This window comes from Xiphophorus couchianus, chromosome 18 (assembly GCF_001444195.1).
Source record: "Xiphophorus couchianus chromosome 18, X_couchianus-1.0, whole genome shotgun sequence".
Lineage (NCBI taxonomy): Eukaryota > Metazoa > Chordata > Actinopteri > Cyprinodontiformes > Poeciliidae > Xiphophorus > Xiphophorus couchianus.
This window is the reverse complement of record NC_040245.1, coordinates 8,210,505-8,227,742: the sequence shown is the minus strand read 5'-3', so window position 1 is coordinate 8,227,742 and position 17,238 is coordinate 8,210,505. Positions and strand designations below refer to the sequence as shown.

The following is a 17,238-nucleotide window of genomic DNA, read 5'->3' as shown; positions in this document are numbered from 1 at the left end:
TTTGTAAGAATTTATTTTTTGCAGTTTTATATTTTCATAGTTTTAACTTGGTGTTATTCAAGGAGAATATATATATATATATATATATATATATATATATATATATATATAATTTATTGCAAATTTTTGCTCAGGTCCCTCTTGAAAATGAGATCTAGATCTCAACGGGGTTTACCTGATTAAATAAAGGAATATGAATATATATATATATATATATATATATATATATATATATATATATATATATATATATTACTTTCTGAAGCCCCCCCAAGTTTTAAGCTCTCCTTTCTCATTTTGGTTTTATTTTATCTAGAGATGTGCCCAAAAATTGGGTGCAGCCTCAAATTTGCCTATTTTCAGCTTGAGTGAATCCGCCATATTACTGGCTTTAATAAAATCTGCATCTCAAGCCAAACTCAGCCAGCCATCGTGAGACATACCAGAAGCCCTGACTACATATAGCATAAGAAGAATTAAATCATGCATTCTATTGATTTCTTTTTTTTAAAGAAAATAGTTAGCATTTAAGCCATGTCCCATACTCTTTCAACTAATCCACAGGTCTTAGGAGTGATAAATGGACTTCATAGGCAAAAACTGGAATCTGTTAAGAATTAATTGCTTGAACTCCCTGAATTATTGATGCTAAGTGAGGTTCCGAGGTTGAGTTCAGCATTCATTAGTCTTGAGAATATTCAGGCAAAAAGTCTTGAACTCTGAGAACCTCAAATAAATGTAATTATCGTGGGTTGGAGGCAGCTTTTTGTCCATTTAGCCACTGCAGTGCTTTCACACAACACACATATAAACCCAGTATAAGTTGAAAACCTGTCTTCCTCTTTTCTTAATTTGATGCCTCGGATGATTCTGCTACTTTGTTGCTCTCCCTGCTGATTCTTTTTCTTCATTTTATTCAATTTTGGGTTGCTGACCCCTTGATATTTTGTTCTCTGTGTTTTATCAGTTGATATTTGTGATATTGATTTTCTTTTTTCTGCAGCATGCTGAAACTTAAATACACTATGCTCTGTATTGATCTTTTGCAAGGCAATTAAAAGTATGTATTAACAGAAGACGGCGGCTGATAGAAAATCATTGCACTTACCGCGTGATCCATAGGCTTGTGCCACATAAGATGAGTGTCGGTGGGAGGGAAATAAATCGTTTTTATATCTAAATCAAACTTTCAACAATTCCCAAAAATGTAATGTGTTAAATATTTAACTTCCTAAATCTTTTATTCTCAATAATATGATTTTACTGTCTTTCTCCCCTGCATTGTCTTGAACATGATGTGGGAAAAAATAGAAGCTGACTTTTATGGTGAGAGATAATTCTGGACCCTCTTGTCTCCAGGAGTCCAATCATATGAGGCATTGGAGTGGATCAGGTTTTCACACCAGCACAATTGGGAATAGTATGGAAATAAGCTATTGACATCCTTTCACTTCTCTGCCTGTGTGCATGCAAAGACATGCTGTGGACCTGATTTGCTCCCACAACAGCCTAATGGCCCCATCCACTGAATCTGATCCATCAGGCTTTCTGCAGACATTTATCATGAAAATTGTTCTACTTATCCACTTTTTGCACCGAGAATCCTCATTGCTCTTGCAGAATTGTGAGCTAGAGCTGAATGAGTTTTGCATGTTTGCAGTTCATTCCCATATTGCATTTTTGGGCGGTGTGGATACTAATACTCTAAGCTAAAATAAACCATTCCCATGACTACACACACCTACTTTTTGAGTCCCTGGAGGTCGATGCAGCCTCATCTCTTCTACCACTTGGCGACATCTGGAATCTGCTCTAAGGAAGTGTCACTATCAATTTGCGTCAGAGGTGACAACACTGCATCACAAGTGGCCTGGAAAATACAGTCTTTTTTTACATACAATCACCTAGAAAAACAGATACTTTATAGATGATTAGTCTACAAAATAGACTAATTGCGTAAGTTCTCATATGTAAAATTTTGAAGCAGCATCTGCGCACTCGAAATGTTTGTTGAGCTCACTATGAGCCAGATGGTGATGGCCTTCAGAGAATAGCTCTGCACCTTAAGAAGAGCATCAGATAATAACACAGTCGGGGAGGGAGACTTCTCCTCTTTCTTATTTCATCCAGTATATTTCAAGGCTGATGCAGACTTTTATTTTTTTCATGAAGTGGCCCCTGAGCAATGCTGAACTGGTAGACATAATTGAACTCTGGACTCATGCTTTCTAGTTCCATCAACCTGGCAAAATAACATCATTTGCACTGAGGAGCCCAGGGATTTAACTGCATTTCCCATAAAACCTCCAATCTTCTTTTCCCCCCTCTCTTACCTGCTCCATGTATGAAAGAACTGATTTTTCAGTTCTAAGGTTTAACTTTCTAGCAAAGAAAATATGTTTTCATAGCAACTTAATTATTTTATTATCATATCTATCAAAAGTATTCATAATCCTTAAACTCTTTTCTATTTTGTCTATTTAAACTCTGTGTTTTTGAGAAGCTTTATGATAGATAAATGTATAACAAGTGAACTTGAAGGAAGACTATACAGTTATTTATTTAAGTAAATCTCTAAAAGTTCTCATTTCTATTTAGCCCCACTTACTCTGACACTCGTATTTAAAATATTAATGCTAATAATTACATTTGAAATAATTCAGATAATCCAACTTTATGTAATTTAATCTCGCTATAGCTCCATCTGTTCTCTGTAATTCTCAGAGGTTTGTTAGAGAACATCAGTGAACAAACAGAATCATGAAGTCCAAGGAACACAGAAGAAAGGTTGAACATCTGAGACTGTGACAGGCCAGAAGCTTTTCAAAGTTGATAGGAAGATGGATGGAATTCTTTGAGGCTGCAAAGCATTTGAGACTGAGGAGGATGTCAACTTTCCTGCAGGGCAACAACCCTAAACTTACAGTACAGCCAGACCTGCAGTGGAATATATTTATCTTCATGTTGTCAAATCATTCAGACCTAGCTCCAATTGGAAGTTTGTAGAGTGAGTCAACAAAGTAATGGCTCAGGAGCACTGAATACTAATGTTCCCTTCATTTTAGTCATTTTTATTTGCAAATATTTGCAAACTGGAAATCCTTTTTTCTTTCTCTTAACAATTATGCTCTACTCTGTTTTAATCCACCGCACTAAATCCCAACAAAATACACTGAAGCTTGAGTATAAGCAACCCTTTAACATATGCATGTTAAAGAGGTGCTTATACTTTTCCAAGGTATTGTAAACTCTGTTGAAAGTAGGACACAATGTTTGTAATAATTAGGAAATGTTTCTAAATTTTATCATCTTCTGTGTTTTCACATGTGGAATTCAATTAAAATAAAATGTGTTCATTCAGTCAATATAAAAATGTATGAGGGCTACTGCTAAGTTTCAGAAAACCTGCATATTTTGTGTAACAAGAATGTGTTAAATCACAGAGAACATGTATGTATCAGTATTTGTTCCTCAAGAGCAGATACCATGAAAATATATGGCTATATTATTGAATTATATAATTACTGTATTAGACTTAGTGTAGTGTTGCAAGAAGAATTATAATTGTGTTTTATAGGTGACTCATGCTGAAAGATTTGTGGGTTTTAATGCGCTGGTGGCTTCATTTAAAGTTTGCAGCATGCTGTCAGAATCAAACAGAGCAAAGGCATGCCACCACTGGGAGTTATTTTTGCCCTTGGTGCAGTTCTGGCTCTGAGGATCTTAAATATAAACCGTTTGTCAGATTGCAAAACAAACATCTCACAGTGAACAACCCTAGTTCAACTCTAGCGCCTCACTTTTTCTGTTACAGTACAGGAATAAGCAAAGTCTCATAACATTCATCCCAGCACTGATCCCTGTCACTTAAACCACATCATGAGTCCAAACTGAACCATTAAGTCCCAACATATTTTTTTTTACTGTAGTGTTTCAAATAACTTTCTACCTTCAACCTTTTAAATATTTACTGTGTATTTATTTTTCATTAAAAATAACCTCAGGCATATTTGCCTCCAAAGGCATTGCTATAAGTCCCATTTGTCCTCCTTTTAAGACAGGTAGTTGTATTGACTGGACGGTTGCACTGCCTTGATTATCAGCGTGGTGCACAAAGGTGATTTTGAACAAGCGGAAGGACACAGGAATGATAGAGATGGAGGAAGAAGGGCACAACAACAGGATTTTTTCCTTTCCCCTTTTTTGCCTCGTAGTTGGATGATTAATCGAAAGCCATTAGTGTGGAGTCAAGACCGGTGAATTCAGCTTTAATTAGTTTCTTTTTTTGCTTCTCATTCTCGTTTACTTTGACACAACGTATGCATTATCTACACAATGAGAAATTGGCAAAGTGCTTATCTGATTTTGCCTTCAGTGTCTTTTAGCTGCTGTTGCAGTACAGTGCAGCATCAGGAGGTTGATGCCCCACTGGGGATCTCAAGAATGGCTGCTTTAGGACTAGTTCAATGCACACACACGCTCACACACACGCACTCATTTAGCACTGACAGCAGAAGGACATTTGGAGGTGGTGTTCTCACTGACATCAACTCTTGAGACTGGATCTGTTTTGAGATGGACATGCAGAGATTTAGAGAGTAATTTCTCGCCTCGCCAGACCTCAAGGCTCAAGACGATATTTGTCATTAACTAGATAAGGGTGTTAAACTCCTACCTGTCTTTTTATATATATTTAAAAAAGATCTAGCACAGATACTATACTGTGACTTGTCTGTCTGTAACCTTGGCCTCTGATAACTGAACCTGTAGTGTTAGGAGGACAAGTAATTGAAGTAGAGCTAATCCATCTCATCTTGCCATTGTTAATCCTTGCACTGGACAGTTCTTCCACATGCATTTTAGACCATCTGTGTCCTGTTTAAATTGGTTCTTTTTTTCCCCAAGATGACTTGGGTGCTTAATACAAAATAATTCTTAAATAAGGCCAAAATTAAACATTTTTAGTCAATTTAACAAATGTGAGGGAAAATAAACGGTGCTCATCACCCTGAACACACATCCCCACTGTTTAACAGGTCCGCCAGCATCCTGACTGCTGGGATGCTGTGTATCAGTAGGGGCATGGGAACTGTTGAGAGTTGATGTGAAGATGGATAGAATAAATTAAATCCCTGAAGAAAACCTGTTGGAGGCTGAGGATGGAGTAGAGGTTCAACTGCCAACATTATAATGACCCTAAGGAACAGGCAGAGTTACAATAGAATGGCGTAGATCAAAGAATACTTATGTGTTACAACGGTCCAGTCAAAGTCTAGATCTCAATCCAGCTTAGATTCTGTGGCAAAACTTGATAATCACAATACATAGAAGCCATCTTCTTCCACATGATTGCTGTGTCCTTTTCTTGGCTTGTGAAAAGCAGGAGCTTTTTATGGATTTCTGTTTCTTGGCATTGTTGCATGAAGGCCCGATTTAATGTTGACTACATCCTCCCATCTAAAGGTCAGATCTCTGCGGCTCCTCCAGAGTTGCTCCCCTGATTGATGCTTGCCTTGCGTAGCCTGTCATATAAAGTGGACAGCCATGTTTGGGACGCTTACAGTTGTTTCAAAGTGCTTGGCAATTAGTATTGCTGCATCCTATTAAGGTGCATTAAATTAGAGTGCATGAATTCCAGTGCAGACTACACTTTATAGGTTTGAATTTATTCATAATTACGTTATTTATTTGTTCAGTTACAGTCAAAATACAGTGAAAATACAGTTACAAAATACAGTGAAGTTTGCAGCTATCACATTATGAATTCTGTAAACGTATAAGGGATGTGATAAATTTTGCAAGTCACTGTTCCTATTTAACTTTTGAAATGTTAAAATTCTGTTGGTAATCAAATTTGGTAGTCTACAATGAGATCATTCTGTAAGGTAATTAAACTTTATTACACTGTACACACTTTATGACCATATGCTGTGCAAATACTCAACTAACCAATAAATTTTGCTGAGGTATGTGGGGTCATTTTTCACCAAGCTGGCTGTTTTCATTATTCTTCTGGCCTTATATTGCACCCCACCTCCGAGCTCTAAATTACTGTGCAGCTTTTTTGTTGTAGCAGTCATTTCTGTCAGGTTCTGCAGATTTTAAATTGACATAAAGGACAGCTTGTGGGATTGAAGAGTCGTCCAATGTAATTGCACAGAGCCTAAGACAAAATGACAGACTTTTTTTATCCCTTCCCTCTGGTCTTTTGTTTTTGTTTCTTGTTGTTGAGAGCTACAGGGTTTATCTGGACTTGTTTGTGAAGATAACAGGATTCCTCCCTGAGCCGTTTTCTGTTTACAGTCCTGTGAATATATTTCACACAGAGACGACCTGCAGCCACTTGATTCAATGACAAAAATAGAATCCATGCATGATGTCAGAACAGCCTTTATTATCAATTCATAAGCAGATTTTATTATCCTTAAAGCCTAAACATTTCATTTTCATGGCTGACTTTTACTGATGCTGCAACCACTTTAATTACAGCAGAAGTGGACAGCTGGGCTTTGTCAACCTTTTGGGTATTACTGAACCTCACCCCATCTGACTGCTAATCTTTTATTTAATAAAACAGTCTTTGCTGTGGCATTTACATACTCTCTCCCAAGTCAATTACGCTCATGGAGTTGTGGTTATTATCATCAGGCCAATAATGGAGATTAGCCAAAGTCACCTCAGTTATTCTGGCTGTGACTCTTGTGTTGTCTTACTTTCAGAAGGTCATCGATTGCCATGATCCATTTTCACAGTACGCCAGCCGTCCCACATCTCTGTCCTTTGTGTTCCTCTAGACCTGCGGGAGATAGTGTTTGTTGTCCAGAGTCAAAGGAACTCCTTCCACGTGAGGCAGGCGGAAGAGCGGAGAGCAGATTTACTGAAGCAGGTGCATGGTCTGACAGAGGTAAGATTTGAGTCTCTGTTACAGTTAGACTGGCACAGAAAACAGCACATATAAACTAGGAGAGCGTTAATGTGTTGAAATTAATCTTTCATGTCATAAAAATGAACACATCCCTGAATCTAAATGTTTATGCCCCATGCTGCCACCAGTGGTTTGTAAACATTATTTACACACTATATATTTCCACTGAAAACAAATTCATTTTCCATCTGCGATAACATAAAGAAATACTGCTAGATTTTAAATTAAATGATAGCATTGAGAATTATTTATATCATCTACAGCTCCTGCGTGTAAAGCACATCTAAGTCTTAAATATGAAAGCACAGTGTAAAATATTTAACACTTTTAGCTTTTTGTGACATGTGGTTACTTATAATTTTATATAATTAGGAAATCTTGAGCAGCACTCTAAAGGAGACTGAGGACACTGTATCTGAATGTGCTGCACTTGATGGTGCTGCAGAGGTAAAAATGATGGCAATGCCCTAAAATGATTTCCACATTTTAGGAACACTGAGGAAGAAATTTACGAAGCAGTTACATCTGCTATTTTTTTCTTTCCATTGCTTTGATTCTGCTATTCGCTTAATTTCTGCTCTGGATTTACAAAGCAGTTTGATTTAAATACATGCAGTAGCAGCTCCACCTATCAAATGTGAGCAATTTGCACCTGTTGTTTATAATCTCTCTTCAGCCACAAACACGAAGGCAGCAGAAGTAGCTAAAATTTCAAATAATTTACCCTTCAATGATTATGTTGATGGACCTTACTGGGTTAATTAACAGAGTTTGATGCAAATGACATAACATTAGTCATTTTTCTTCTGATATCTTTCTTTTTTTTTTTTAAAAGAGGAATCTGTATACCTTCTGTGTTTTTTTCCTGTTGACTCATATTCAAAATAGTGCAATGCAATTTCCATTTTTATTTGTGTTTTCATTTCTTGATATTCAAAATTTTATTTTAGAATAAAAGGTCCCAGGTTACCATTTCTGTGACTTCACAAATTGAATAATTTTTAAAATGCCTCTTTGGATTGTAAATGTTGCTGACCCCTGGCTTAGACAATTTATTTGAATCTTTAGTTAGTTGCTGAAATATCAGACAGATTTCATCAGAAGAAAGGATTAATATCCTGACATGTTTTGCCTCATTTTAACAAACCGCATCAACAAAGTGACGTACTTGGTGATGCAATTTTAGGAACAGATCTGCGCTTGCATCTAGATTCAGAATTAGAAAAATGTGCAGATTAAGATTTGCAAATTTTTAGCACCATTTAATTGCTGTGTGAATCGAACCTTAACATCTTTAGTGCACTAAAGATCAGTAACGGAAAGGGAAAGGGTTGGAGTAAAATATGTTAAACATTGAGAATTGGGTATCCATCCTCACCAAACATTTCTTTGGGGGAAAGATCCCACTGCAGTAAATGGCCCTGATTGACCCAGTTTTTTTCAAACTTATGTCAACAGAATAGTGCTTCCAGGTTTGGTAGATGGTGATTTTTTTTAATTATTATTACATTTTAGACGTGTGCTATAATTTGAGTTTTACAAGTGAGCTTTTAGCAAAATTAAGCAAAATTAATAGAGTAAAAATATTGTGTCAGAGTGTGCGTTGAAATTAGTTATTTAAATTCATTTGCCAAACACCTTGCAGAACACTGTGAGATGTTTGGAGACAAATCTGCCAAAGGATTCCTCTCAGCTGCTTTAGATTGATCTCAGTGTTCTTTAATGCTAAGTAAGGAGCCTTGTTGGGTTTCAGCGTGTGGATTGTAAAGTCTATTTGTGACGTTTTGTTACTATCAACTTGGACAGTTCATTTTCCTTCTAGGAGTTGCACAGTTTGTGATTTGTTTGTTTATTTGTCTGTCTTTAGTTTCATATTAAATGTGTTAGACATGAGTTTGAAGAACTTTAATAATTCATATGTTTTCATAACATGAATAATACACAGTTAAAGATAGTTTTCAAACATGTATGTTAAGCAATTAAGTGAAAGAAAAGACATATCAATGATCTATGCTTCTGTTGATTAATACAGTTTAGGTTATTTTATTACTCTTAGTTTGGGGCTTAAAGCTCTGCTCCAAAGCAGCCTGATATGTTTTGTGGTCTTCATGTTGCTATCTGTTTAGTAATTATTATTATTATTATTATTGAGCTTAAATAACTCAAAAAATAAATTCTAATCAAGTTCCTTTCAAAAACAAATGGCTGCACTGGTCTAGTCTAGAACCCTAATACAAACCCATGTCGCACTTTTAAAATTGGGATTTTGAAAACAATGCTTCATTATTAATCCAGTACTTTCATTTTGCTGTCACATAAAATCCCAATTAAATGCACTATTGTTTTAGGCAATAAACTGAGAAAATGTGTAAAAGTTCCTGAATACTTGAGTTATTTTTATTTAGAAGTAGTTTGGGAATTAAGCTGTTTATAATGGCGTCATGTAATATCATGCATTACATTCACACTTTGTACATCAGATTTATTTACCAATATCAGAATTTATGCTACCGGTCGATAATAAAGGAAGATATTCAAGGAAATATCACAAACATAGAAGAAGATATGTGCAGACAAACTTGGAATTGGTAAATAAAATGTAAACTCTAACACATTCCTCCTCCCTTTCTTCTTAAACTGATTATAAATTATACTGACCTTTCCATGACTTCCTCCGCTTCCAAGACACCAAGACAAAACAGAGCAGTTTTGCAGATAATGTTCTCTAAGTCTTACATTGTGCTTCTTGAACACCAAAGTGTTAGACTCACACATTCTCATCTTGTGGATTTTGGTGTTTTGCATTATGCATTTTAAATATCTTGAAATTCATGTTGTGACTCAGAAAAAGAGAGAATACTGGAATAAGAAAATCTGCAATTGCTCATCTTGTGAAAAAAGAAAAAAAAAAAGCTGCAGGCAGCAATTAACCAGTCACAAAGAAAATCAAGATCATAGGATTTGTACAACAAAATCACGATGCTGTCTTTTATCTACAGTTAAAGTCAACCTTATGCTGTACAAAATGTGAAAAATGTCAAGATGGTATTAATAACGTGTTAAATAATTAGACTACCTGATTAGTGACATGAACTTGTTCAGAACTATAAATATTTATACCTCTGGGTTTTTTTCGCCCATAGCAGATGAAGATAATGTGATAGCTGCTTGTTTAAAAGCAGAGACATATGTGTGAGTCTGCCCACCTCCTGCGTTTTTGCAGTCCAACATTCTGCCTTCTGGGAAAATTCACATCCATTTATGAAGTATGTTTGTCATTTAGCCAAGGTTGTTATCCACAGAGACACAGACCGGGAGCGGGAATGAGATGAAGCAAGGCAAAAAAATTTTTTTTCCATCAGTGGTGCGAAAAAGATTGTTTTAACATGCATTTAATGCAGCAGTTGGAGTGTAGCCATTTGTAGAGTCAAGAAGCAACTAAAATATAATTTAAGCCAAAAACGAATCATTGTCCTTTTTTACTTATTTATTTATTTTTTGTTTGTTTTTGTAGCCATTAAGGTTCCGTTAACCTTCATTTTATTGATGCCAAAGCACTTGGTTTGTTGTTCATTGCAACTTTATTCTCACAGAGCTTTTATAGAGTTTGTGAGGGTAGCCACTTTATCACAGCCACGTCAACAAAAAAATGTGTTGGCTAAAGGTTTCACTCCTTGTATTGTATTTTTCATCATTGCTTTCTTTATAGATTAGCAGAGATGGACATTAGAGATCCATTATATTATATAATCATTTAACTCGCTAATATAGATGATTGGGTTTGATACAAAACATACCTGACTGACTAATACTAATTAACTAATGACTAATACTAATCAGACAGCATCAGAAACAAGCGGCAGTCAGACACAGTGGGTCAGTCTTTGTACTGGCTTGCTGTCTGACGATTGGACCGTGATGTAATGAACCACTGGGTCAGACTTTGCTGCTTTTCCCTTCTCTGCCAGCACAAGCTCGCTTTGAAAATCCCCGCATATTTTTCCTGTCTGTACGACTGAAAATTGTGCTCAAACATATTCCTCTCATTTGCAGGCAACTGTGAGCTCTGTCTTTTTTCTCCTTTTTTTTTTTTACGAAACATCTTGTGCTTGTTTTCAGATCTTTCTCTGTTTTAGAAGTTCACCCCTTGTTATGAGAGCAGACGGCAGCAGAGCTCAGTGACAAGATGTTACGACAGTGAGCTGTTAATCTCTCAATGTCCGTCTCAAAAACAAAAAGGAGTAAATCAAATACTGAATGCTATATGCAAATAATAATTCATATGTTTTCATAACATGAATAATACACAGTTAAAGATAGTTTTCAAACATGTATGTTAAGCAATTAAGTGAAAGAAAAGATATCAATAATCTATGCTTCTGTTGATTAATACAGTTTAGGTCATTTTATTATTCATTTTGTAGATTAGATATTTTTTACTTCATATGTTGGGCTTAAAGAAAACAGAACATCTAAACAAAATTCTAATAGTATTAGATGACTATTAGCAGACTGGTTGAGGGTTAACAATACACCAGATATTTTGGTCGAGAATTAGTCGAGACCGGATACTTACAGTATATTTGCGAAAAACTAACAGCCCCCTTTTCTTGTTGTTCTTTTCACAAATGAAGCCTTTACAAATCACAAGCTTCCAAATCACTTTAAAACTGTATTTCCAAGCTCTCTCGAGGAAGGTGCTGTGCAACAGGTAGTAAACCAGCACAGTTTGGTTCGCAGGTCAAGCCATACTTTATCTACTTCTGTATTTCACTCTGTCAATTAGAGCATTTTAATTAGCAGGCTCCACATTATGATCAGTTTATACAGCTATAAAGTGGTTTTGGTCAAATCCTCCCAAGAGAATCATGTCAACAAGATCATGTTTGAGACCTGAAGCTTGACATCTGGAGGTACCACAGGGTTGAGTTCTTGGCTCTATTAAGGAACTATTTATGTTATACATTCTTCCCTTATTCTTATTATTCAGCTGGATTGCTTGTTTTGGTCCACTTAATGTTATAAAATTTAATTTTAGCTAGAAATCACTAAAGAAAGCCTGAAATCGTCATTGTTGCCTCTGAACCATGCCGTTCTTAATCATAACATCTCAGTCTGACTGTTTGTTTTTATTTCAATCAATCTTCTCCTACTTTCCAGTGATCATTTTTAATCACTTTATTTTTTAAATTTTCATCTCAGGTGGGTACAGATTTTCTTTAAGTTTGGTAGGAATGGCAGTCAGTGTTGCAGGCACTATAAGTGTAATGTCAATAAGAGTTTCTATTAAAGAAATTACAGTATGAGGAAAATATTCAACTGGAGATAATCTCCTTAGTGACTTATTGCATGTATTTCATTGCTACATGTACACTCTTCTCAGAGGAAATCCTTTCTAGAAAATAAATAGCTCCCATTTCTATTTTCTGCAGTATGCTTGTAGCCAGTGACCCCGACCTAATTGGATGAAGACTTCTTGTCCTCACGGATTCGCAGATTCATCTTCCTTTTGTTGATCTCATAACTCCTACATGCCCACAAGCAGTCCTTCCACTCAGAGCATGCACTGCTTTCATAAACGGTCTACAAAACAATAGCTGTGAAGAGCAGGAAATGATACTTGTGAAAATATTGACACTAACACTTGAGAGGTTGATATGCCCAGAAAAATACAGTATGAATTCAGCTCTAAAACAGCAAAAACATTCAAAACCATGGAGATGCACATTTTAAATAAAAGACCTTGGCAAAACTTCACTCGAGCATTGTTAAAAGTGTTGGCCTTTCAGTTTCTCTTTGTCTCTTGTTAGTTCATCTTTAGCTTTTAAGTTATTATGAATTCTCTGGTTTCTTTGTTTTGTTTCAGAGGCCACCTGCGGTGTTGCTTCTTCACACTTTATCAGACAATGAAGGTGATTGGAGCATTCTTCCTCTTCTGCCTTAGTAAGTATCACTGTTCACATTTTATAATCACTTTAAAACCACATTCTCACCCAACTCCACTGTTGTTGGGGAAGTTTTAAGATTTTATTAAGGTTTTCTGCTTGTGTGTTTACTAATTTTGCTTCAAAGCCCCACAGTAATTGTTATTGATGGCTTCACATTATGATAAATTCATTTTTAATTTGTTTGTGGGTATTAAAATGGGCCTATTGGTGCAGTTAATCATAAGCGTTAACAGCAGGATAAAATTCTCCGTGCTTCACAAGAATCTTGAAACTTCTGTAGTTCTTATTCATAAAAAAGATTCAGCACTTGGAGCTTTAAAGTAAGATCACACCATTATGCAGCCTGACTGTGTAAACTTAGTTCCCTTTTTTTTTTATTTTATTTCCGCTTGTATGAAACTGTGACTGCCTTGATCTGATTTGGCTGAGAGGGAGCCCCAGTTGGATTGTTTCTCAGCTTTTTTGTCTGTTTGTGTTGTGCATGTCACTGCTCTGTTTATCGCTGCTTTATTATGCAGCTCTAGCTTTGATTAGCCTGTTTTTTTCTTCTTTCTGTCTGTTCAGTTTGTCCCGCTCTTTTGGGAAAAACTCATCCTGGATTGTATTTCTTGAGGAGGAAACAAATGTGAAGATAATTACTCTTCTTCAAGTCCTGGCAAAATTTCCCAAAAATAAGGTGAGCATGTTTAATTATGCCAATCGTGAAATGATTCTGTTATATGTTTTAAACTTTTCATTCCAATTCAAAGATACAGTTAATTTCAAAATTATTTGCATGATTGAGTCTGTTATAGGTTATAAGACAAAGCAAAGGAATGATATCATGCAGCTAAGTACATAATAAATAACTTATTAAGACAACTACAGAATATTTCACAGAGGTTTTATCTAATGATTGCAATGTAGTTTTATAAAACCTGATTTAAATTGAACAGAAATAATTAGCTTTTTTGGAACATGAAAAACCTTCCAGACTGCAGAAGTTTTTAACACTAACGGCAAAATGGATGTTCTATTTTATGAATAGCTTGTGTTTCAAAGACTTTTCTTTCATAACTTATTGTATCATAACTTATAACACATTCAGTGCTAAACCAGTATCTCTATAATTAGGCAAACTGTAATGATAGTGCGTTATAGCTGTGCAGAGAATTATGTATTGAGGTACTGAAAGCGCTGTTGTCTGTAAGACTGGATATTTTTAAATATAGTGCTGACATGTGGAATTGTCTATAAATAAGTGGAGGTGTTAGAAAAGAGGATGTGAACAAAAGAAAAGTTAGAGCGCCTCACCAGAGACAAATCCAAACCTGAGGCAGGTAAAACTGACTCACTAGCAGACCTCCACATTTACAGAACGGCCTTGTCTCAAGTGATTAATAAGGTTAACTACACTAATATATAGTTAGATGGTTTGTATGTTAATTAATCCTCCATCATCAACTATTCTTACAGTTGTTTATCCAACCCATGGTGCCCATTCAAAGCATTGCTAGAAAATGTCAATAGGAGGCGTCATCTCATCATAAATTTGAGTGGATAATGCTAAAAATAAAATGCACGTGGAGTATCTCACTAAACGGATCAAATTTGATAGATGGTAGATCGTAAAAAAACGATGGATGTAGATCTAATCTCTTCTTTTCACAGCTGCTCTTGTGATGCACTTACATCTTCTACATCCGCACCCACACATGGATGCACACAGTTCAGCCTAACATCTCTAATTCATATCGTTATGACCTATTCATATTTTGTCACAAAATCGTCACAAACTTCAATGTATGCTATTGGGACTGCATGCAATAGACCAACACGGAGTTGTTGGTCTATATGTTTGTGAAGCGGAAGGAATATTACACATGTTTTTTAAAAATGTTTTATCTGTGTGCATTTGTATTCAGCTCCTTTGAGCCAAAACGTAAACAAACCTTTGCTGTAATAACATGCCCAAGTCTTTTAGGGTGTGTCTCGCCACTTTTGCACTTGTGCAAACTGAGATTTTTGACAATTTTTGCTTGGAAAATTGTTCTTTGGTTATGTGTTTCCTGTCATCATCAAATCTTATTTACATTTTTTAGATATTACTCTATCCACCTTCTTATTAACTTTGACTAATAAGTGTTTTTATGCAGAAGGAAAACATTCAATATTTACTTACTTTTTTTCTGACAAATATAGCACTTGGTATGTGGACAAAACATAGTAATTTCTTTTGTCCCATATGAAAAGAATGCTTTCTTTTTAACTTGTCAACTGTGGCAAAATGCATCAACAGATTTTTGCTTCCTACTCTTACATAAAGGACTGATTTTTTTTGCACTTTATTTAAGAGTTTTTGAGAAAAGGGGAGGACATATTTTCAGATTATTTGTAAAAATGAATCCATGAATAATTTCTCCCTTATCTTTACAAATAATGAGTTCATGTTGGTCTGATGATAAAAAAGCAAGGAAGTAGATTTGTGGTTACAGCATGACAAAATGTAGAAAAAAATCAAGGGCTGCAAATATTTAATTAACCCGTTAACTGGTGGCGAAAAAGGCATTGTATTCAAACAAACTAGATTTGTCCCATGGCTGGGATGCCGCCAGTTAAGGGGTTAAAGCACAATATACCATCATGACTGTAGTTCATCAGTGTCTGTTAAAATCCACAAAGCTCCTTCAGCTTATTATATCAACCCTTCAATTAAATGTCTCAGATGCCATCTAAACACTAATTAAATATTGCATTTAAAAACTCCATCTATATTGCTTAATAAAGTTGGCAGATAATAAATTAGTTAATGATGCAAAAAGCTATCAAAGACACAGTAATAAATCATCTGATTTCCCTCCTCTAAGTTGCTTATTTGAGATTTTTCAAGCTAATCCAAGTAACTGGGGCACATTTTTGTTTGATCTGTACCATTAACATTTAATTATTTGCATTTTCATTGCTGGTTGCACACTGTCTGAAACAAGAGCATACATTTTGCTCTAATTACACTTTGATGTGAAGCCAGCAGGATTTAATAATCACTCATTTCCATCAACAAATTCAGAGGTTAGCATTGCTCTGCTCCTTTTCCGTCTTGTATAAATCCTGCATGGTGTTTTACTTCCAAGGAAAAGATGGTATATATTGTATGCATATTAACAGCTTCCTCCTGAGGAGGAGGAGAAGACAAAGTACAACATCCTGATGACTTGATTCATTACAACATGCCCTACAGCTAAAATATTCTCTCTCAAGTGTTACCAGCTCTGTGTGGTCAGCGTCAGTTTGAGTCGAAGAAGGCAAGCCAAGTTTTCATTTCAGAATATTTCAGAAAATTAGTCACTCTCACAAGAAAAGAAAAAAGATTTACTTTTCTACCAAACCAGTTTGAAACAAACATTTAACAGAAATTAATTTATGTATTGTTTTCTGAAAGATGTGGTTCTTCAAATATAACCAGAGACATGTAATAATTATGCTAAACTGAGTTAAAATACATTAAAAACATTTATACTCAAACATTTCCATGTGGTTCACATTCAATGGCCTCATGTTTTTCACCTCTGGCTGAGCATAAGAAACTGACAACAAGACTATGGAAAAATATTTATCTGAATGTGTCAATCTTTCTACCTTGTATCCGTCCTTCCATTTTTTTCATTCTTACTTTTCTACTTTTTCCTTTATTTGTATTTTTTTGTTTTCTTTCTTTCTTCCATCCTTTATGGCTCACATCTCCCCTTTTATGAATCATTTTATCTGGCTTGTTCTGATTAATCAATTTTGTGGAGTAAGATTAAAAAGTCACTGAAAACCATTAAAAAAACAAAAAAAAACCTTTTGACTAAAACTCTCTGAAGTAATTTAAGTCCTTTATGGTGTTTTTCTTAAAGTGCAAATTGTCCCAGTTAAGAAATTAAATGTTTGTTTCTGTTGATCTTTGCTGTACAGTTTAAGAAAAAGAAATGTACCATTCTTTTATAAAATACTGCTTTCACACAAATGTTATTAGGTTTCCTAACAAAAATAATTCACCTTAGAAAATGTTTGCCAAAACATTCTTTAACTATTCAGTTGAATGATTTCAGTGCTAAAAGTTTGAACTGAATTGACATTTTGTTCCATGACCTACTTCATTTCAGAGTTGTCATGACATTTTGCTTGAAAACTAACAAATAAATTCATAAAACATCTCCAAAGTTGACAGTTCTGAAATAATACAGATCAAATATTATTTTGGTGACATGCAGTGCCTACTAATTTAAATCTATTAAAAAAACTCTTTGCTCTTTTATGTGTTTTTTTTTATCATAAATAATATAGTTGGGCTTACAGCATCTCCTTTAAAGACTTTAATGACATATATTTTTATCAGGCATAATT

The 17,238-nt window shown here is 35.2% G+C and overlaps 1 protein-coding gene across 1 annotated transcript in view; it reads left to right on the top strand.

Moving 5' to 3' along the window:
* b3glcta (beta 3-glucosyltransferase a) overlaps positions 1-17,238 on the top strand; it is an 85,005-nt gene that overhangs the window by 41,158 nt on the left and 26,609 nt on the right. Inside the window, exons 4-6 of the mRNA XM_028045145.1 lie at positions 6,795-6,904; positions 12,792-12,868; positions 13,438-13,549. Of these exons, the coding sequence (XP_027900946.1) occupies positions 6,795-6,904; positions 12,792-12,868; positions 13,438-13,549 (299 nt within the window). The remainder of the gene's footprint in view (positions 1-6,794; positions 6,905-12,791; positions 12,869-13,437; positions 13,550-17,238) is intronic.